The sequence below is a fragment of the Jatropha curcas genome, chromosome 4, assembly GCF_041381405.1.
Source record: "Jatropha curcas cultivar XTBG-Jc1 chromosome 4, XTBG_Jcur_1.0, whole genome shotgun sequence".
Classification (NCBI taxonomy): Eukaryota; Viridiplantae; Streptophyta; class Magnoliopsida; order Malpighiales; family Euphorbiaceae; genus Jatropha; species Jatropha curcas.
Window position 1 is genome coordinate 19,039,913 of NC_143154.1, and position 24,806 is coordinate 19,064,718.

General features: G+C 34.3%; 1 protein-coding gene and 1 pseudogene across 1 annotated transcript; both read left to right on the forward strand.

Annotated features, from left to right (window-relative positions):
* The first annotated feature begins 4,294 nt into the window (after positions 1-4,294).
* Positions 4,295-7,636, forward strand: LOC105648157 (uncharacterized). The gene is made up of 4 exons (XM_012234460.4): positions 4,295-4,476; positions 4,881-5,369; positions 6,611-6,641; positions 7,422-7,636. The coding sequence occupies exons 1-4, from the start codon at positions 4,434-4,436 to the stop codon at positions 7,591-7,593; spliced, it is 735 nt and encodes a 244-aa protein (XP_012089850.1). The 5' UTR covers positions 4,295-4,433; the 3' UTR covers positions 7,594-7,636.
* Positions 7,637-12,648: 5,012 nt separating this feature from the next.
* LOC149496923 (uncharacterized) lies at positions 12,649-13,232 on the forward strand (annotated as a pseudogene).
* The last annotated feature ends 11,574 nt before the right edge of the window (positions 13,233-24,806 follow it).

A 24,806-nucleotide genomic window follows, 5' to 3' on the forward strand; every position in this document is an offset into this window, starting at 1 on the left:
TCTAAGCGGCATGGGGAAATCATTGTCGCCACAACAGTGATTTTCCCATTCAGCCCTTATATATATATTTTTTAATTATATATTTTTTAATTACATTATTGTTGCCACAACTACAACTTTTCCATTTAGCACTTAATATCTTTTTTAATTACAACACCATCTCTTCACTTTACCCTTTTGATATCTTTTTAATTACGACAATGCTATTTTGCTATGAATTTACAATTTTACTCTTATGGCTTTGATATATATAATAGATATGCGGAAGTCACTTTGCCAAAAGACCCACAATAGTGATTTATTCATCTATCCTTAATATAATATCACCTTTTCACTTTAGCCTTTTGACATCTTTTTAATTACAAAAATTTTATTTTACTGCCAATTGATAATTCTCTAACCTTATAGCTTTAACTGGTGCAATATTATGTTTTGATTATTTAAATTTTTTAATATAGCAAAAAAATATATGAGAAATTTATGAAAGATAATTTATAAATCATGAGAAATTAAAAATCACAAAAATAATTACATATTTATATATTTATTAATTGTATATAGTAAAAAGAGATAAAATAAAAAAAAATACTAAACGTGAATTTTATGTTTGTCATAATAAATTTATACCATTAAAAATAGAAATAGAAATTTTTTTTTTTTTTTTTTTTTGAGAATAATAGAAATAGAACTTTGAAAGCACAATGTAAAATAAAAATAAAAATAAAAATATATCAAATGAAATAAATTTAATAGCTTTAATAATCATTTTTTTTCTTGATTATACAATTAAAATATTTTACCTTAAATCCTAAAAGGCTGCAACACAAATAGCATCTGAAATAATCAAATATCCAACTATTTATAATTTTTTGAAAAAAATTTATTTGTTCAATATAGCTTTTACATGTTGTACCATTCATTCTATCATATTTATTTAAAAAGTGTAAATATAATTTTTCATTTTTTCTACTATATTTTTATTATTTTTTAAAAAATAAGATTCGGCGCATTGTGCTAGATAACACGTTCATTTTTACTGAATCGATACTACCATTTGAATTTAATTTTTGAGTTAACATATGCAGTGGTATAAAATATTAATTTCATTTACTTCATCACGCTAACGCAGAATATATACGAAAAGACCGTCTTTTTCAAAGTTTCAGTAGCAATTAACAATACCGATTTTGGATTATTAGAAGAGTTTAAAAAGAGAAAATCTAGATTGTTAGGATAAACGATTTTGTTTCTTTTTAAAAAAAAAATGAAATTCTTTCTCACGGGTTGTTATTTACTGGAAAATCGTAATTTGGCTTTTGTGGTGAGGATGAATTTAGGACACATTAGCTGAGTTGGCATAAAGCCTTACGCACCACTCTTTACAAACAGGGAATCATTATCTTCTTCCACTCTAAAGTGGAAATTTTGAAATGAAAGGACAATTGACACCTATAAAATAATAACAACTGAAAGGCAAATTCTTTCCTTGTACTGTTGGCAGTCCCATTCACATAACGAGAGAGAGAGAGAGAGAGAGAGCTTAAGCCACTTCGGGTTAGTACATATAGATCCCTTGTTGGGCAGTCCACTCACTCGTGCGCTTTCTGCTTCTTCGAATAAATAAATAAATAAATAATTTTAAAATATATATATTTGCTTGCCTCATATAGGAGCCAGGTAGCAGTCAGCATTACTTAGTTTCTAGAAAAAAATAAATCAAATTGACTTATTTTAATTAAATTCGAAAAATTGTTTTAGAAATTTTGTTATGAATTGTGATGTCTATTAAATGATGGAAATCACCAATCACATATCAATCATAAGGATTTATAAGTTTCTAAGTTAAAAAGAAGCTTAAAAGAAGATGCAAGACTAATTAACATGATCTAAACATTTGAGCCTTGAATATTGTATTTAATTTTATGTTTTAATTTGTATAATTGAATCTATTTAAGTTGGGCTTTAAGTTTTATTCAGTTTTGACTTCCTTAGCTTATAAAGACTTAGCTTTCAAGTAGCATATAAAGTCTTGTTTTTAAATTCATCAAAGATAATTAATATTTGTAGCGTTTATTTTTTTCACCTTGATATTTTTAGTTTGTACCTTCTGATTAGGTATTGAGTTAGGATCCGTTTTTCCATCCAAGAAAAAAAATTCTAATTTGAAATTTAGACTCCATTTATTTCCGTAAAATAACTTGCAGGAAAATATTTTTCAAATTTTTTCTTTGTTTGGGGCGTTCGGAAAAATAAGTCAATAATAAATATTTTCCTGATCAAAGAAAAATTAAATCACTTTTTAAGGAAAACCACTTTCCATTTTTCGAGAGAGTAAAAATATTTTTCAGACATCGGCAAACTTTATAAATCCATATTTTTTAATTTATTAATCATTATAATCACTACCATTAGTTACCATTTATCACCGACCACCGACTATCACCATCGGCCACCACCATCGGCCACCGGTGGCTTCATAATTTACATTTTTTTTTTTGCATCCTTTTCATATTTAAGAATGAAAATTTTAAATTATAAAATTTCTATTATTATTAATATTTTTTATAGTCTTATGAGATAAAAACTTTAATATTTTTAATTAATTTTTAATATTACAATTAAATAACAGAAAATAAGTCAAGTGAAAAATATTTTTAAATATTTTTTATAAAAATATTTTATAATAAATTATTTTATGAAAATAAACGTAACTGTACGGTTATATATCAAATTTAGTTTCGTTGTGTCAAGGTCCCATTCTTTTAAGTTTCGCATATTATTAAGTATAGAAAAACTCAGCTCTAAAAGTTAGCTTGTAGAGTGAGGCTACTCCTCAACTTATTGACACCAAGGACCCTTTCCAGCCAACCAATATAGTATATCCTCGAGCAGGCCTTGCACGAGTGATAGGAAACTTGGAAGCCCTTGGGTCCGACCCACTGAGCCCGCAATCAACCTAACTAGATTTGGCTTTGATACCAATTAGGTATGAGAAATCGAACTCATCTCCAAAAGCTAGCTCGTTGAGTAAGATCTTCACCGCAACTTATTAACACCAAGGACCTTCCTAGCTAATCTTTGTTGGATTTGCACAATATCGGTTTGGATATAGAATACTATTTTATTTTTGATTTTTAATCGGTTATTATATATATAACTAATCAAATATTTATTTTTAAATTTAAAATAACTAATTTGTTTTGAAATAACTAAATTTAAATCAAATTAAACTAATTTAATTCGGTTTGGATCAATTTTTATATATATCATTCGATTCTAAATTTGGTTACTGTAAAATATATTCAGATAAGCAGAAAATAAGATAATTCAATTTGGTTTGGTTTAGTGAACTGAATGCTCATCCCTTAAGCCAAACTATATTATTCCAAATCGATACTGATTAAGAATGGACATAGTTCCAAGTTATAATCTCTTAGATGTATGATCTAACCAACTAAATTGGTTAAATTTTCATTACTTTCAACATTAGTTATGTTTTAAAAGCAAATTTAATTCAAATAAAAAAAATCCTATTGGTTGCTAAATTGTTTCAATTAATTTCAATCAATTTTAAACCAGTTTGTATCATTTACAAGAGATTAAAACTCAATTTCTCTAAAGAAAAATAAGCTGGAAAGTTGTGACTTATAGGAAACCGCAATTCATAAACTCTAGAACAAAATTAGCTAGTACTTTGCAAAGGTGTGACTAAAAAAATAAAAACTAGGATCGGTGTAAAGCCCAATATGAACTCATAGTTCTAAACTAATTTGATTATTAGAACCGTCAATCTTGTGTTTGTTTCACTGGTGGTCGGATCTAGTCTCAAAGAATAGAATACATTCAAAGTGATTCTTGCAATAATCACAATAAAAATTTAGAAATAAATTGGTGTAATTATACTTTGATGATCATCTCAACAAAAGGGTTGTAATAAAAATTTAGGCCAAAGAAATCAAAGGAGCAGCACTGGTCTATATTATAATTAATTTATAATAGTACAATAAAAAGAAGCATAAACATTAATAATATTAAACAGGAAAAAAATAAAAGGCAAAATGCAAACATCAGGGTAATCATTGCAATCATATCACTTACCAAACCTAATTTCCAAACTATTCTCTCTTTTACTTCTTTTTCAACCTTCTTCTCACCTTTTCCCTCCTTTTTGTTCCTTCTCTTGCTTGCACTGCCCTCTACTCTCCCCCCATGTCTTCTTTCTCAACTCTTCCTCTCTCTGTCCCTGTCTCTCTCCCAACTTTGCCTTTATCCATTTATATTATTTGTCTATATATATTGTATATATCCTTATACAAGACAAAAGCTTCGACAAGATCTTTGATGCCTCTGTAAATTAAGATATATAGTTGTTGATCCAGTGAAGAAGAAAGAAGAAGGTGGAGGAAGAGAAGGTTTGAAGACTCTCAAGGCACATGGGAAGCAGAGTTATCTATTCTTTCATATTTTTCCTATTTGGTCTGTTCCAATCTTTAGGTTATTAGTGCTTGTTCTTTCTTGCTTGTTTTGCTCATATGATTCTCACGGTTCATTCTTGTCTTGGTTTTGCAATTCTGTGGGGAATTTTTATATTTTCCTATTTTATATGTGGCTAGTTATTTGAATTCAAAATTACTTTTTCAAACTTTACATGTCGGACCTGGAATTTCATTGCTTTTTCCATGTGGGTATGCTCATTTTTTCTGAAATGATAGTTCTTTCCCTAAACAGGATTCTTTTTTATTTAGTTAATGTCAAATGGGTTTTCAAACTTTTAGTGATGCTTCTTCTTCAATTTCAGACCTTTTCCTTTTCTTTCCACTTTCCCCTTCAATCAAGAAATAAATCTGTTCTCTGATTAGATCTTGATTTGCTGAATTCAGGTACAAGTATTATACAGAGGGTAGTAGTAGTTGGACATTATGCCAAAGTAGAGCATGATCTCATTTCTGTATCCAATACACAAAAGGATATTACCACTCCCATAACAACAGTGCCAACAATCATTCCGACCAATCCAACTACATCAACTCCAATCGTAAACCCGAATTCAGACCCAGATTCTTCATCGCCGGCGACCATGACGCCGATGATAACTCCGGCAACAACATCTAATTCACCTTCATCTCCTGGAGCTAGCTGGTGTATCGCTAGCCCAAGTGCATCACCTACTGCATTACAGGTGGCTTTGGACTATGCTTGTGGTTATGGCGGCGCAAATTGTTTGGCAATTCAGCCTGACGGGAGTTGTTATAATCCCAATAATCTTCGCGACCATGCTTCTTATGCGTTCAACAACTATTACCAGAAGAATCCAATACCAAGTAGCTGCAATTTTGGAGGAACTGCCGTTACTACTAACACTGATCCAAGTGAGTAAAATTCAATAATTGTTCGATTTAGATTCCTTTTATGTTTTTGCAAATATCGGTTGCGCTCCGCAAAACCTTTAAACTTTGTAACACAGTCGTTCTATGAAAAAAAGCGTATACCTTCTCAACTGCCTCCTATCTTTTCAAACAACTAAAAACCATCAGAACAGCCACAAATTATTAAAACAATTAATTTTTAATTATTAAAACAATTAATTTTATCTTATTTACCTAATTTGAGAAATCTATTAATTGTTTGGATTGATAAAATCCAGTCATAAAATTTAAACATTTGAAGGATTTCTTAATCTTTTATTTTTTGAAATTCAAACATTTTACATTTCATGAAACATTTCCACAGTAATTAAAGTTAATTTATATAATTTATGGTACTTTTTTCAATTACATTTTTTTGTTTTTTGAAAATTTTTGTTCCAATTACCTAAGTTAAAAATTTTAAATAAAAGCAAATATTTTTTTCATATTAACTAATGAAAAAATATCAACTTGTTAATTTAGTATCTGAACATTAACTAGACCCTTTAACTTTAAAAATTTAATTAATTGAGAAATTAATTTAGTTGGAAATATTTTGTCAAATTTATGAGATTTGAGAATCCAATTAACTCCAACACAACGAATGAAGATTGTATTAGAATTTTAACTTGTGAATTTTTAGGAAGTAATGCTAAAATTTTAATGAAAATAAGAGCATCTAAAATGATTTGAATATAGGCAAAAAGTAAGTAAATGGGTCCACTCTCAATACAAGTCCAACCAAAGACACAGATATGAGGTCTGTTATCCCCACTTCTAGAAAAATTATTGTTTTTTGAATTATGATTGCTGTTAGGAGGTGACTAGGGGTATGCAAATCAACCGACGGAACTGAATCCACAGTTTGGTCAAACTGCTCAGGAAAGTTCGGTTTGAATCGAAAGTACTATTTCTTTTCTGTTTATAGAAATTAATTGTTTAAATTTAAAATCGAATTGACACGGTAAAAATCGATTAAAATCAAATTGATTCATTTTAGATACCAATTTCAATTCAATTTGATTTCACTTCTAAAAATTTCATCAATTTTACATTTTTTATTTTGATTTAATTCGGTTTGAACCAAACCAACCATACGTTGACTTGTACTTCTCCAGATTAGCTTAAAGTTTGTTACTTTACTTTGAGTTTATTATGGTTAAGTTTTAACTTATCTCAATTCATTTTCAATAAATATTTTACAGGTAGTGGGACATGCCAGTATCCATCCACTAGGTAAAAATTACTATAAAACTGTCCTCTCATAATTACTGTTTCTACCATTGCTGAATTTGATGCTTAATTTATTAGAAGATTTTCAATTTAATTTAAAATTAATTTTATATCAATTTAATTAGAAAATAAATTTTGAGTTTATAAATTTTTTTTGAACATTTGATATCCGAAATCGAATGGTTCAACTAATCTGGATTTACACTGACTCATAAAAGAGTAAAGTACTCCCTTTTAAGTATTTAAAGAGACTTCATACTGAGGTTTCAAATTTGAGACTTTTAGTTAAGGAAAAATAGACCTATGTTATCACATTTCATCCCTAAAAAATAACTTTGAGTTTATAACTAACATATGTTGTTTTTAATAAAAAAAAATAAAAAATATTCTACAAATTTAAAATATTTTTAAAATAAAAAATATCTAATGATTTAAAAATAAAAATGAAATGAAATAAGAATATAAATATTTTTATTTTCGAAGAGTGAAATGGAATGACAAGAATCCATTCTCTATTAACCAAGAGAAAACGGAAATAAAAATACATTGTCTTTAATGGTGACATTTTAAAGTATTTAGTAATTTCACATTTTTTTAACTATTTTGTTTCTTAGAACTAAAGAGAACTGATTTTTTTAAAACTTAGTTAAATTGAGAATAAAATCAAAATTTATGTCCTGAATTGATCTAAACATTAATTTTAAACAAAATTGAAAACAAAATGAAAATTTAGCCTTTGTTATATTACTTAATTTAAAGGAGCCTTATTTGTTGGGTACACAGCACAAGCTCATCAGTTTTGAACACCACCAACTCAAATGGCGCAACGGTCTATGGAGCGGTACCTTCAAGCCCTTCTGCACCGACTGCTGCCTCTGCTGCCAAAATTAATAACATGAATTTCATGGTGCTGACGTGTCTTGTTATTGCGCTGCTGGCCAAACATTTTCTCTAATTGATTTGTTTGATTTTCTATAATTAAACAGCAATTTCCTCAATTGCCCTTTGCTCAGAGACTTTAAGCTTGTAGGCTTTAGCCTTAGGCTAGCTAGAAGTTGATTACTTTACTTTGAGAGTAGAGTTAGTGTTAGTAGGCAAAAAATACCTAGGTCTTTTTGTTAGTCTTAAAGCTTCAATGTAAATTTTCTCTCACAGCAGTTCAATTTTGTATGGGTATGAACCGATGAGAATGCTAGCTTGTTTTGAGATTTTGAGTCTGTTCAGTAATTTTAGCGGTTCTAGTAGATATTAACTGTTATAGTGGCCGTCAGCTATTTTACTGTTAGATATTAGTTGTTTATATAACGGTTTAAAATAGAAGTGTTCGGTAAAAATAAATGTTTGATTAGCTGTTTAATATAGAAAAATAAAAAAAAAGGTAAAGTCATAGAGAATAAAACAAAGACAAGTGATCGACATAGGCGTCATAAAAAAATTATAAAATGCTAAATGTTAATGATGACGACGTTTCATGAAACAATATGTCAAACTCTAAACGTTAGGATAAATGTGACATTACCGAATATAATAATTAATTAAAACAGTGTTTTAATTCAATCAAAATACTAAATTCTACTCCAAACACTCTTGTTGAACAGAGCCTTTCTACTTAGGGGATGAAAATTCCATTGCTTCAATCTATCTATCTATATAAATATATAAAAGCTGAATCCTATTTGATGATGGCAAAATTTTTAAAAATATAATTTCTTACGTGACTTTTTGTTAATTCTTAAATTTTTCATTATTTTTTATTTTATTATCTAATTTGAAGAAATTAAAATAAAAACACCTTCATTTTTTTCCGATAATTTATAACCATATGATATGATAAATTTATTACATTATTGGATTAATAAAAAAAATTTAAACTTCTTTTCAATAATTAATGAACCAAACACTTTCAAGAAAAATAATTAATAAACCAATCAAAAAAACTTATTGTATTAATGATGAAAGTCTTTAATTTCTTTTTTTAATAATTATTAATTGATAATAAATTCATTGCATTCATCAATTGTTTAATTTAATTATATATATTCTCAATTTCCCTCACTCACAACATGTTGTGACATATGGTTGTTAAAAAGTAATACTATTTAATTTTTTTTAAAAAAATAAAATTATATATTTCACACATCGAGCGAGTATTTGATTAGTTTGATATAAATTATTAATAAAGAAAGTTAAACTTAACCGAAATTATTTACAGAATTAAATTAAACAAATTATTATGAAATTAGTGGATATCTCAAGTAAGTTAGAAGTATGTATTCATTATTAGTCTACAAGTCTATTTAATGTAAAAGTTTATTCCCCTTTTATGTAATACTCATGTGCCTATATATATGTGTGGCTTCTCAATAAAGATGACTTTCATATTTTGCTCTATATTTCTTCTTTTTATTTTCTTTAATTTTATATTATTTTATATCACATTATCAGAACGATTTGATTCTTACCACTTTACTTGCAAAGTTAAGATTCGAATACTTTCAATTTGTTTCCCTTGATTAAGAGGTAGGTCTTGATACTGACTTGAGAATTTTATTATTATTAATCATAAGTTATTTTTTAATGCAACTTATTTTTTAATGCTTAAAATGATGAACAGTTATTGATGGTATATAATTAAAACTTGGATGAAATCAGTATATTAATCACCAACTGATTTTCAATTAAGAAAAAAATGGTTGTCGTTTTCTTCACTAAGTTTTAAAGATAGATTGTTTATACACAATGACGGAGCCAGAAATTAAAATTAGATGGAGCTAAAATATTTTTAAGAGTTAAAAAGGGTGAAATTGAAAAGATTTATTATTTTAGAGGGAAAAAAATAAAAACATTTAATATTTTATGATTAATTTAAAAAAAAAAATTGTTAGGGGAGCGAGGCCAGCCATGTCTGTACAAAGCTTTATTGTAATTCAAAAGCTTTATTTTTCTATAATATTAAATATACTTATAACATATATTCTGACAACTTTTGTTTTAAATATATAACGATTCAATATGTACTTTCTTTTACACATCTTGTGTTACTCTACATATTAAATGTTGGATGCATATTTTCGTAAATAACGTTTTAATATATTTTGTTTTATTCTAAATATTTGAGATCTAAATTAAATGTCTTGAATTATAATTATAATAATACATTAATTATATGGTATCCTATTTTGATTGAATTATTTCATAATATTATTATCTAATATAATTATTTTATTGTTATCGTAACATCCCTTTCCGGTCCACCCGTTAACCCGAATGAACCGAGCCGAGACGCTACAATCTGGTTGAACTTATGTCCCGTCATGCTGATATCATTCTGTATGCTAAATATGAATACAAAATACTCCCAATTAAACTCCAAACTTCCAATATCTCCAACTAATCATCAGAATACAATAACACTTTATATATCTTTTCATAATTGTAATAATCCTCAATAGCATTTAATATCCAGCAATTAATTGCATTCATTATATATATCAAGTCTTCATGAACTAATCATATCAACTATGTTATAATATTTCATATTCACTCATTTCATCAGTAGTATTCTTATCTCCAAATACTGACGCCAAAATAATTACATGCTTTAATTATATTTCCAAGTACATAAGCTCTAAAGAAAAGTGTAATAATTATACATGGCATAATTCTTAGTTTTACAACTCTCAATCTACTATTATCAAATTAGTCACTTCTGCTTTGATAGTACTCTTCAAGTCTTCAAGTAGCAACCACGATCTTCAACCTACGCGTGATAAAAATCGACGCGCTGAGTATAAAACTCAGTGGTGCTCATAATTCACATACTTAATAAAGTGCGATGGCAACTTACTTAAAATACAAATTTCATAAAAGCATTGATAATCATAGAATCAGTAACTGTCAACATAAATGTATCTTTATAGTAAAGAATAAACTTCTAATTCATAACATAAATAATTGAGTTCTAATTAGCTCATAACTCCTTTACATGAACCTTTAATCACACATATCATGATACTATCATGATCTTACCTGCTGTTCATTATGCTGTATGAATTAAATAAATAAACATGTAAGAACACATAACATTATATTTTCATTGTCTTACTTGCTGTTCATTATGCTGTATGACTTATGCACTTTTTAGTCACATCATATAAGTTATGATTAATAAAATCTCATAACTGTATGGCTCCTTAAGAATTAAATAAATAAACTTGTAAGCATATATAGCATTATCCTTTCATGATCTTACCTGATGTTCTTTATGCTGTATGAATTCTGCAACTTTTATTAAAACTCAGTGAATATCGCAACGAATAAAGAAACATATAAGCACATATATATGTAGAAATAAACATGTAATCACATATGGAATGTAAGCACACATATCATGAGACTTTCATTATCATACTTGCTGCTCATTATACTGTATGATTACGCAATTTGTAGTCAATATAACTGTATAGCTCCATAAGGTTATAGTGAAACCAAAGTGATAAGAAGAACTGTATGAAACTGGATGAATACTGTATGACTGGGCTGCTATGGCCATTATATAATCATATTCACTCAACGGCCTGTAGCCGGAGTACCAAACTGTATGGGGCGCAGATCTGCTATCCTATGTCGCGACATAGCCTTATCTAAGCGGTTTCTACCTAACCTCAATGGAGCATATTATTGGTATGTCAATATATAAAACAAAAGCATATTAACTGCTTCATAATTTCATAAAACATACTGCTTACCTGTATGCTGATAGCCTCGCCAAGCGGGCAACTTGTGTCATGTTAGTTTCACATCATTTGCATGCTTGCATTTTGTGTTTATACATGTGTTCATGTTGTCTTTTTGTTTTAAAATGATTGGAGGCATACAAGTTGAGCAAATGAATATAATTGCATAGAAAAAGAGGTCCAAAAGAGCATCAAAACACAAGTCGCGAGCATGCCATGCAAAGTCGCGAGCGCGAGAAGCACATATGAGGGTCAGTGAGTTTACAGGCCAAATTCGCGAGCGCGCAATGAAATTCGTGAGTGCGAGAAGCACAAAATGAGAGTCAGAGAGTTTACAGGCAAGATTCGCGAGCTCGACATGAAATTCACGAGCGCGCGTCTTGTTTTCCAGCCTGCGCAGTCTGTACTATTTTGGTCATATCTCTCAATTTATAACTCCGATTTGGGTGATTCAAAAACCCATTGAAAGCTAACACATAGAGGAACAAATAAATATTCTAGACCACTTCCTAATTCCATCGTTAAATAGGGTCAAAATCAAGGTAAAGTTACTGGTAAATTTTCCAGCAAAACCTGTTTCAGTAAAAACTCAATATTTACTTCATTTATTCATTTCATCCTATGCTTTCTCACCATTTCCAGTCCTCTCACTCAACATTAAGCAACATATCTTCTCATTATCAACACACCACACAAATTCTCATGCAAGGAAATTAATTAAACTAAAAGAGACAGCACACCTTCACTCCAAAAAGCTTGAGCTCTTCTTTTTAGCTTCCTTCTACCTTTGAGCTCACCTCTCTTGGATAGAATAGAAGTTGAAGTTAAGGCTTAACTACCATTAAAATCTTCACTACCATTAAAATTGATGGAGAAAGGAAGGTGGAAGAGGAAAGTAGATGAAGGAGATGAAGATAAGGATGAAGAAAGGAAAATGAAATGGAAGTCTCGGGTACATCTCCAAAATATCAATGATTTTTATGTGAAAATTACCAAATGGTACGTCAATTGTCAATATGTTACAACTTAATACCTAAGCTTTATCTTTTAGTGCAAGTAAGTTTTAATCCTTATACTTTGATCTTTTTGTTTCTTTTAAGTAAGTCCACTTCTTTTCCTTATTTCAGTTACATCCCATTCTACCCCACTCTGGACTCTAATGGCTCGAACCGGGTTTCGGATCAGCCCGACTCGACTCTAATCACGACTCGATTCAGTAGGATGTCACAACTTACTATGTCAGACATAGAAAAATGGGACCTTACAGTTATATCATGTCAATTCTTACAAAACTTGAATTTGTAGCTCTTCATATTACGAGCAAAAACTATTTATTATGGATATTGAATGCTAAGATACATCTAGTTGCTATGGGTTTTGGAGACACCATCAAGATCGCCCCAAACCGATGATTTTCCTTCATCCTCATCTTATGAAGGATTGAAAATTAAATATCTTACAGTTAAAGATCCACTAATCTTTGGAACAATTTGAAAGAAAGGTATGACCACCAAAAAATTGTAATTCTTCCAAAAGCTCATTATTAGTGGATGCATCTACGATTGCAAGATTTTAAAAGTGTAGGTGAATATAATTCTGTAGTTTTCTATATTAGTTCTCAACTAAAGTTATGTGGAGAAAATATTGCTAATCGTGATTTATTAGAGAAGACATTTTTTACTTTCCATGCCTCAAATGTGCTCTTGTAACAACAGCATTGAGAAAAAGGCTTTAAGAAATATTCTGAATTAATTTCTTGTCTTCTTGTTGCTGAGCAAAATAATGAGCTCTTAATGAAAAATGTGATGCCCGCCCAACTAGATTTGCTCCATTTACTGAAGTGAATGGAACCACATAGAATAATGGGTGTGGGGATAGTGAAACTTGCCTAACTAGACATGATGAATGTAACACCCCTTCCCGGTCCACCTGTAAACCCGAATGAACCGAACCGAGACGCTACAAACTGGTTGACTGTATGGCCTGACATGCTGAAATCATAATGTATATTGAATATAATAGCATGCTGATGTTTTATACAAAAATAATGTAATTTATATTTACAAAACATGATACTAGTGTCAAAATGAAATGGGCCCAACTGAGTGCCCTGTACATGCCATAAAAAGGGTAGACAAAGATACATATTAAAATGAGTAGCTACCCTGAAGACTGAGTCTTCTACATATGAACTGCAGCAGTTGTAAGCCGACTCTCTATGGTCAAATCTCAAAACCTGTGAGTTAAACAGGTAACTCGCTGAGCAAATAAAGCTCAGTGGATATCTCAACAGATAAAGAAACAATTTAAACACATACATGTATAGAAAGAACCATGTAAACACATATGGCACATATAAGCACACACATCATGATACTTTCATGATACCTTGATTATCTTTTGTACTGTTTATAATACTGTATAATTCATGAAATGTTATGTCAAGATATCTGTATGGCTCCATAAGGTTATAGTGAAACCGAAGTGATAAGAAAAACTGTATGAAACTGGATGAATACTGTATGCTTGGCTACTATGGCCCATATATAATCATATCCACTCAACGGCCTGTAGCCGGAGTATCAAACTATATGAGGTGCAGATCTGCTATCCTATGTCGCGACATAGCCTTATCTACATGGTTTCTACCTAACCTCAATGGAGCATAATGTTGGTATGTCAATAATATAACACAACATCATATTAATAGTTCATAACTTCATAATTCATAATGTTTATTTGATTTCACATCATTTGCATGCTTGAATGTTGTTTTGATACATGTTCTCATGTTGTATTTTGGTGTTAAAATGATTGGAGGCATATAAGTGAAGCAAAGGAATACAATTGCATTGAAAATGAAGTCCAAAAGTGCATGAAAACACAAGTCGCGAGCGCGTCTTGCAAAGTCGCGAGCGCGTAAAGTGCAAAATGAGAGACAGTGAGTTATCGGGCACAAGTCGCGAGCGCGTAGTGTGCAAAATAAGAGACAGTGAGTTCCCAGGCCAAATTTGTGAGCGCGCGATGAAGGTCGCGAGCGCTTACAGGCCAAGGGCCAAGTCGCGAGCGCGTACTTCAAAGTCGCGAGCGCGAGAAGTGCCAAATGAGAGACAGAGAGTTTGCGAGTACAAGTCGCGAGCGCGCACTTGAAAGTCGCGAGTGCGTAGAGTGAAAAATAAGAGTCAGAGAGTTTTAGGTGAAAGTCGCGAGCGCGCATTTGAAAATCGCGAGTGCGAGAAGGCAACGCGAGCTCGTCATGCGATTCGCGCGCGCGCTTTGTGTTTTCCAGCCTGCACAGTCTGTACTCTTTTGGTCATATCTCTCAATATACAACTCCGATTTGGATGATTCAAAAACCCATGTAAAGCTAACACATAGAGGAACAAATAACTCTTCTATGAGACTTCCTAATTCCAACACTAAATGGGGTCAAAAGCAAGATGAAGTTACTGGTAAAATTTCCAGCAAGCCCTGTTTCAACATAAACTCAATATTCACTTCATTTATTCACTTCCTCCCCTGTTTTCTCACCATTACTAGTCCTCTCACTCAACATGAAGCAATATTGTCTCAATAGCAACACACCACACAAATCTCATACAGAGAAAATGGTAAATGAAAAGAGATATCAAACCTTTACTCCAAAAAGCTTGAGCTCTTCTTTAACTTCTTTTTTCTACACTCTTTGAACTCCCTTCACCTATAAATAAGAATTCTTATGAATTCTAAAATAATAGCACCAAATGATTCAATTATGAACTTCAAGAAGGTTTACTTACTTGGATAGAAGAGAAGTATGGATGGAGAAAGGAAGGAGATGAAGAAGATGAAGATAAAGATGAAAATGGGAAAGTGAAATGGGTATTACGGGTAGGCCATCAAAAATCAAGGGATTTTATGTAAAACTTACTAAATGGTACCTCAATTGTCAACAGGTTATCACTTAATACCCAAGCTTGATCTTTTAATGCAAATAAATCCTTACCCATATGCTTTGATCTTTTTCTCTCATTCAAGTAAGTCCACTTATAACCCCATTCTACCCCACCCGGGTTTGGTTTGGCCCGATTCAACTCGACTCTATGAAAAGACTCGACTCGGTACTAAGACTCGACTCAGTAGGACGTCACAATTCTCCCCTCCTAAATAAAACTTCGTCCCGAAGTTTACCTGTTGTGAACAACTGCGGATACTGTTGTCGCATGGTCTCTTCAGATTCCCAAGTTGCTTCTTCTGTCTTATGATTCCTCCAAAGAACTTTTACCAATGCTATTTTCTTGTTCCGCAATTCTTTAGTTTCTCTGGCTAAGATCTGAACTGGTTCTTCTTCATAGGTGAGATCCGGCTGAATTTCAATCTCTTCTGCTGATAACACGTGTGATGGGTCTGATCTGTATCTCCTTAACATTGATACGTGAAAGACATTATGAATTCGATCTAAGGTTGAAGGTAACGCTAGGCGATAGGCTAATGGTCCTACACGTTCAACAATCTCGTATGGACCAATGAACCTAGGGCTAAGCTTACCCTTTCGTCCAAACCTTAGGATCTTTTTCCATGGTGAAACTTTCAGAAATACTTTATCACCGACCGAGTACCCAATATCCTTTCTCTTTAAATCAGCATAAGACTTATGTCGATCACTTGCTTCTTTCAGCCGTTTTCTGATGATTTCCACTTTCTCTTCTGTTTCTCTAACCAAATCTGGACCCAAAATCTTCTTCTCACCCAGTTCTGTCCAACACACAGGTGTCCTGCATGGTCTACCATACAATGCTTCATATGGTGCCATCTTAATGCTCGATTGGTAGCTGTTGTTGTAGGCAAATTCCATGAGAGGTACATATCTGTCCCAACTGCCTTCAAATTCTATAACACATGATCTCATCATGTCTTCCAGGATCTGAATGGCTCTCTCTGATTAGCCATCTGTCTGAGGATGAAATGCAGTATTGAAATGCAATCTCGTCCCTAATGCTTCCTGCAGTTTACCCCAAAACTTCGATGTAAACCTTGGATCACGATCCGATATAATGGATGATGGAACTCCATGTAGTCGAACTATTTTGCTCACATAAATTTCTGCTAACTTGTTCAGAGAATAGTCCATCCTGACTGGTAGAAAGTGTGCGGACTTAGTTAATCTGTCTATAATTACCCATACTGCATCATGCTTCCGCTGCGTCTGAGGTAATCCAGTAACAAAATCCATCGTGATCTGATCCCACTTCCATGTTGGCACTGTTATTGGATGAAGCAACCCAGATGGCAGTTGATGTTCTGCTTTTACTTGTTGACATGTTAAACATCTTGTTACAACATTTCCGATATCTTTCTTCATGCCCGGCCACCAATAACCTTTCTTCAAATCTTGATACATCTTGGTACTACCTGGATGCATTGTATATGGACTGTTATGAGCTTCATGCAGAATCTTCTGTCTAAGCTCCCCTATCTGTGGTACAACAACTCTGTCTTCATAGAATAAGACTCCACTGTTATCCAATCTGAATTTCCCACCATGATCTTCCTGTACTTGTTTCACCCATAGTACTGTTTGTGCATCTTTCTTCTGTGCTTCTGCAACTTCTTGAACCCAAGATGGCTGTACTTGCATCTGTGCTAGAATAACTCCCTGCTGTTGTAACTCCATGCTAATTCTCATTGCTCTCAAAGCAAACAATGATTTCCGGCTAAGGGCATCCGCTACCACGTTAGCTTTGCCCGGATGGTAATTAATGACATAATCATAATTAGCCAGAATCTGCATTCACTTCCGTTGTCTTGAATTCAAATCTTTCTGTGTCGGTAAATACTTTAAACTCTGATGATCTGTGTAAATGTGACACTTTTCACCGTACAGATAATGCCGCCACACTTTGAATGCTAGAACAATGGCTGCTAATTCTAAATCATGGGTTGGATAATTCAATTCATGTGGCTTCAATTGTCTGCAGACATAAGCTACCACTTTTCTGTCTTGCATGAGTACACATCCTAACCCAGTATGAGAGGCATCACTGTAAATCTCAAAGTCTTTACCTGACACTGGCTGAGTCAACACTGGTGCTTCAGTCAACTTTTTCTTCAAAGTGTCAAAACTATGCTGACATCTATCATCCCATTGGAATACAACTGCTTTCTTCAATAATCTTGTTAAAGGTGATGCAATGATAGAGAATCCCTTTACGAACCTTCTGTAATAACCGGCTAAACCCAGAAAACTTCGAACTTCTGTGACATTTCTGGGTGGTCTCCAGTCAACAATAGCTTCAATTTTCTTAGGGTCCACTCTGATACCCTCCGATGACACCACGTGTCCTAAGAAAGAAACTTCTTCCAGCCAAAACTCACACTTACTGAGCTTGGCATACAGCTGTTTATCCCTCAGTGTCTGAAGTACAATCCACAAATGTTTATCATGTTCGACCTTATCTTTGGAGTAGACCAGAATGTCATCTATAAATACCACCACAAACTGATCCAGATATGAATGAAACACGCGGTTCATGAGATCCATGAAAACCGCTGGTGCATTTGTGAGACCGAATGGCATGACTAAAAATTCATAGTGACCATATCGGGTCCTGAATGCAGTCTTAGCGATATCTTCTTCCTTTATCTGCAACTGATGGTATCCCGACCTAAGGTCGATCTTAGAAAACATACCTGCACCTTTTAGCTGATCAAACAAATCATCGATTCGAGGCAATGGATACTTATTCTTGATTGTCAGTTTGTTCAGTTGTCTATAGTCAATGCACAATCTGAGTGATCCATCTTTCTTCTTTACAAATAACACCGGTGCTCCCCAAGGTGATACACTGGGTCTGATAATGCCTTTATCCAATAACTCCTGCAGCTGAATCTTTAACTCTTTTAGCTCTGCTGGTGCCATTCTGTAAGGTGCAATTGATACTGGTGCTGCTCCAGGATAGACATCTATGGTAAACTCCACGTCCCTCCTTGGTGGTAACCCAGGTAACTCTTCTGGAAATACGTCTGGATAATCACACACTATTAGTATGTCTTGCACTTCTGACTGTTCTTTCTCTGCTTGTAATGCACATACCAAGTATGCTTCACAACCTTTCTGAATTAATCTCTTTGCTGCCATGGCTGATATCACATTACCCAGAAACTCTCGCCGGTTCCCGACTACTGTAATCTCTTCCCCTGCTGTTGTATATAATGTCACCCTTTTCTTTACACAATCAACTATAGCCTGATGTCTGGATAGCCAATCCATACCCAAAATAACATCAAATTCTCTAAATGGCAACTCCATCAGATCTCCTGGAAACTCTTTTCCATGAATAACAATTGGACATCCTTCGACCACTGTATGAGTTTGTACTACATCTCCTAATGGATTAGTAACTACCATACCCTGACTCACATATGCAACTTCTAACCCTTTAACCCAAGGTTTAGGTACACTAATGTATGAATGAGATGAGCCAGGATCAATTAAAGCATAAACTGTATGATCACATAAGGAAAACTCACCAACTATTACATCTGGAGCTTCCTCATCTTCTCTGGCTCGCATAGCATAGACCCTGGCTGGACCTCTAGTATCGAGTCTGTCTACAGTCTCTGATTGCTGTCTCTGCCCTCCTGAGCTCTCACCTCTTCCTCTGCCTGCTATGAACTGTGTAGGAACTTTTGCCCTCTTCGGACAATCCTTCTTTTGATGGTCTGATGCTCCGCATATCCAACATTTACCAGTCACCAACCAACAATCTCCACCATGCCGTCTGCCACAATGCTCACAAGGTGGAAAAGTATAACCGGCTGACTCTGCACCTCTACCGGTGCCTCTACCAGTTCCTCTGCCTGAACCTCGACTACCACCAGCAGAACTAGCCACAACTGATACCGCTGGCGTGTTAGCACCCCTAGCTGCGCCTTGGCTAAAGGAAGGTCTAGAACTAGCTGAACTACTAGCACCTCTGAATCTCTTGCTATCTGACTGATAGGGACTGGGTGCACTCTGAGTCTGGTCTCTCCTTTGTTGAGACCGCTGGCGTCTGGTACGCTGACTGGCCTGAATTCGCTCTATCTCCTGAGCTGCCTCTACCTCCTGAGCTGCCTCTACCAAAGCTGAGAACTCTCTGAATCTGGACGCTACCACTCCCATCTGAATCTCATCGTTCAGGCCTTCCTGAAACTTTTTACACCTCTCGGCTTCTGTAGCCACTATCCCCTTACCATACCTGCTGAGCCTGGTGAATTCTCTTTCGTATTCTGAAACTGACATTCTGTTTTGCCTCAGGTATAAGAATTCTTTCCTTCTCGCATCTAGGTAAGCCTCTGTGATGAACTTTTTCTTAAATTCATCCAAGAAGAATTGCCATGTACACTGCTTTGCTGATACCCGCTGCTGAACAGTAGTCCACCATGTATATGCTTCATCTATGAACAATGATGTGGCACAAATCAACTTATCCTCTGGTGTACATTGTAATTGTTCCAGAACTCTCGATGTCCCATCTAACCAATACTCAGCTCTTTCTGGATTATCATCCTTATTAGCACTGAATTCTTTCGCCCCATATTTTCGAAGCTTCTCTAGTGGGGGCTTTCTTTCTCTTTCTACTACTATTGGTGCTTGAGGTATCACTCCTGCAATCTGTCGAAAAGTATCTGCAAGTTGCTTTAACAACACCTCTTGACCTGGTGCTATTGGAGCCTCAACCTCCACTGCTCTGGCTTGACCTGGTGCTACTGGAGCCTCACCCTCCACTGCTCTGGAGGCGTGTGACTCGCTCTCACCTTCCTGTGACATCCTCCTAAAAGAACAACAACTGCTTAGTTCATCAGGGTAGTCATGGCATGTACACTATACTGACTTATGCATGCAAGCCCGGGGAAACTAAACCTAGGGCTCTGATACCAAAATTTGTAACACCCCTTCCCGGTCCACCCGTAAACCCGAATGAACCGAACCGAGACGCTACAAACTGGTTGACTGTATGGCCTGACATGCTGAAATCATAATGTATATTGAATATAATAGCATGCTGATGTTTTATACAAAAATAATGTAATTTATATTTACAAAACATGATACTAGTGTCAAAATGAAATGGGCCCAACTGAGTGCCCTGTACATGCCATAAAAAGGGTAGACAAAGATACATATTAAAATGAGTAGCTACCCTGAAGACTGAGTCTTCTACAGATGAACTGCAGCAGTTGTAAGCCGACTCTCTATGGTCAAATCTCAAAACCTGTGAGTTAAACAGGTAACTCGCTGAGCAAATAAAGCTCAGTGGATATCTCAACAGATAAAGAAACAATTTAAACACATACATGTATAGAAAGAACCATGTAAACACATATGGCACATATAAGCACACACATCATGATACTTTCATGATACCTTGATTATCTTTTGTACTGTTTATAATACTGTATAATTCATGAAATGTTATGTCAAGATATCTGTATGGCTCCATAAGGTTATAGTGAAACCGAAGTGATAAGAAAAACTGTATGAAACTGGATGAATACTGTATGCTTGGCTGCTATGGCCCATATATAATCATATCCACTCAACGGCCTGTAGCCGGAGTATCAAACTGTATGAGGTGCAGATCTGCTATCCTATGTCGCGACATAGCCTTATCTACATGGTTTCTACCTAACCTCAATGGAGCATAATGTTGGTATGTCAATAATATAACACAACATCATATTAATAGTTCATAACTTCATAATTCATAATGTTTATTTGATTTCACATCATTTGCATGCTTGAATGTTGTTTTGATACATGTTCTCATGTTGTATTTTGGTGTTAAAATGATTGGAGGCATATAAGTGAAGCAAAGAAATACAATTGCATTGAAAATGAAGTCCAAAAGTGCATGAAAACACAAGTCGCGAGCGCGTAAAGTGCAAAATGAGAGACAGTGAGTTATCGGGCACAAGTCGCGAGCGCGTACTTGAAAGTCGCGAGCGCGTAGTGTGCAAAATGAGAGACAGTGAGTTCCCAGGCCAAATTCGCGAGCGCGCGATGAAGGTCACGAGCGCTTACAGGCCAAGGGCCAAGTCGCGAGCGCGAGAAGTGCCAAATGAGAGACAGAGAGTTTGCGAGTACAAGTCGCGAGCGCGCACTTGAAAGTCGCGAGCGCGTAGAGTACAAAATAAGAGTCAGAGAGTTTTAGGTGAAAGTCGCGAGCGCGCATTTGAAAATCGCGAGTGCGAGAAGGCAACGCGAGCTCGTCATGCGATTCGCGCGCGCGCTTCGCGTTTTTCAGCCTGCACAGTCTGTACTCTTTTGGTCATATCTCTCAATATACAACTCCGATTTGGATGATTCAAAAACCAATGTAAAGCTAACACATAGAGGAACAAATAACTCTTCTATGACACTTCCTAATTCCAACAATAAATGGGGTCAAAATCAAGATGAAGTTACTAGTAAAATTTCCAGCAAGCCCTGTTTCAACATAAACTCAATATTCACTTCATTTATTCACTTCCTCCCCTGTTTTCTCACCATTACCAGTCCTCTCACTCAACATGAAGCAATATTGTCTCAATAGCAACACACCACACAAATCTCATATAGAGAAAATGGTAAATGAAAAGAGATATCAAACCTTTACTCCAAAAAGCTTGAGCTCTTCTTTAACTTCTTTTTTCTACACTCTTTGAACTCCATTCACCTATAAATAAGAATTCTTATGAATTCTAAAATAATAGCACCAAATGATTCAATTATGAACTTCAAGAAGGTTTACTTACTTGGATAGAAGAGAAGTATGGATGGAGAAAGGAAGGAGATGAAGAAGATGAAGATAAAGATGAAAATGGGAAAGTGAAATGGGTATTACGGGTAGGCCATCAAAAATCAAGGGATTTTATGTAAAACTTACTAAATGGTACCTCAATTGTCAACAGGTTATCACTTAATACCCAAGCTTGATCTTTTAATGCAAATAAATCCTCACCCATATGCTTTGATCTTTTTCTCTCATTCAAGTAAGTCCACTTATAACCCCATTCTACCCCACCCGGGTTTGGTTTGGCCTGACTCAACTTGACTCTATGAAAAGACTCGACTCGGTACTAAGACTCGACTCGGTAGGATGTCACAATGAATCCCTGAAGGGAATGAAATAAATGTGCGTGGGCTGAACAGGGATGAAGATATAGTCATCATCGAGAACATGGGCGAAATCATGGTTGAAATAATTTCGTAGTAATCGTGGTGGTTAGAAAAATAAAAATAAAAATTATGTTTCCCACCACAAGAAGGGGACGAATAACGAGGAAAGACAAGCAAATATGAATAATGGATCAAATCAGCATTCAGAAAATATGTGTCATCAATGTGGCGTGACCATTCGGCACGTGTGTCACACGTTATCCTACTGTAAGACGTGACATACTATAAGGAACTTAAATAAAATAATTTCAAAATACATCTTCATTAGCTAATTTATTTTCAAGAATATTACTTAGAAACAGGATCAAAAGCTTTTTTCATTTTTAAAATATACATTTATATATAGGGAAAAGTACTCATAATATCATAAAATTTTTGTTTTATAATTATACATGTTCATTCATCGCAAACGATTCCATAACCGATAAGCTTGATTGAAATGCAATCCATACTAGATCGATATCACTTTCATATATAAATAATAATAAGAGTAAGTTACTTTAAGTAATAATAAAAGCATATATATATAGCTTGTACTATATACTAACATTGAGAGTTTACATAAACTTTAATTACTTATGTTTGCTTATATGCATAAGACTATTTTATTAATGTTCTATATATCATACAAGATCCCAAAAAGGAACTATATATAATTGCTACAACAATAGCTCTTATATTTACAATGATTAAAAGGGAATCTTGTAACTAGCAGGACTCTCTCTCCTACTTTCTCCTTTCCTTTCCTTGCGATAGTGTTGACGCGTGATTTTATGCCTCCACCTGACCCGATGATGATATGAGGACAAGGGATAAGGTATCACGATAAACCAGAAGTGTTTGAACCAAAAATTGAATCAAACCGCCCAAAGGAGCCTGACTCGCGTTAGGGTTGCGTCACGCAGCTAGTACCTGCGTGACGGCACCCTTAGCTGCGCCATGCAGCTCTAACAGGGCTGACACCTCTGGCGCGCGCCCGTGCAACGGCTTGCACTGTTTGTATGGATACGCGGCAACTGTACGAAAAGTAAGTCGTGTCACGCGGGCTTACGGGTGCGTCACGCAGCTTCTACCCGCGTGACGCGACTGCTCTGTTGCCCTAGCCATATAAATGCAACATTTTACAGCAAAAAGGGGACTTTTGACACTTTGCTCTCATTTTCTTCTAAGAAAAAAATCGTATTCTGAGTTCTAAGTTTCTAGGTTAACGACTAGGGTTCTTCCTTAAGAATTCAACTGAGTAAACTTGAGGAAGATCGAGTCATAGATATTTTAGATTCAAAATCAAATCAAAAAAAAAAAAAAAATACAAAAAGATAAGAGGAGGAAAAGAGAGGAAAGAAAGAAAAAGAAAACTATCTATTCTGTGAAAGAACTTGGTGAATACACTTCTGGAATCGTGAAACAACGCTTCTGAGCTAATCTCAGTGTATGCAATCCTCAAATCTGAGGGCTAGGTAACGATTCTAACTTTTTCTTTTCATTTCTAGCATTTTATCTCCTAAAAATCTCATTTTCATAGTGTTTAGTTGACCTATTATTAATAAAACGTAAGTTTGTCCATCGTTGAAATCTTCTGGGTTGGTTTTAATCACTTATAATAAAAAGAACACGTAGAAAAGAGTAGTTTGAAAGGTAGTTGCGGACCAGAGCAGCCGCGTCACGCAGCTACTACCTGCGTGACGCGACTGCTCCTGTCCAAAAGCTCTTAGTCTGGATTGGATCACCTGCGTGACGCAGCTGTTCGCGTACTCAGTTATATTTTGTTTTATATTTGTATTTAATGTTTCGCTGAAAATGAATAATCAATAAGTCTGAGTGTTTTAAATAAGTCACGAACGGTTCCGTCACGCAGTTAGGAGTTCCGTCACGCGACTGTTCTTCATAGAACAGCTGCGTGATGCAACTGTTCTAGTCCACAGGACCATAACTAGAGTTCCGTCACGCGACTGTTCTTCATAGAACAGCTGCGTGACGCAACTATTACAAATCCCAGAATAAAAAATAAGAGCTGCGCCACGCGACTGTTCTTCCATAGAACAGCTGCGTGACGCGGCTAGCTTCTAGTCCCAGATTACTCTTATTATCTTGTCTTAATTTCATTTCATTAAATAGATTCTTAATCTTAATCCAGAAAAATGATCAATAATGGGCAAATTGAGTTTTAATCAAACCAGGTTAATTAATCCGTTGTGATCATGGCATTTTGAGAATTAATATTTGTTGTTTCCTTTTAATTATATTATTAAA

Coding starts and splice junctions, on each gene's coding strand:
- LOC105648157 (XM_012234460.4), top strand. CDS start 4,434: ATGGGAAGCAGAGTTATCTATTCTTTCATATTTTTCCTATTTG. Junction 4,477..4,880: donor TTTCATATTTTTCCTATTTG/GTCTGTTCCAAT, acceptor TGCTGAATTCAG/GTACAAGTATTATACAGAGG. Junction 5,370..6,610: donor TACTACTAACACTGATCCAA/GTGAGTAAAATT, acceptor AATATTTTACAG/GTAGTGGGACATGCCAGTAT.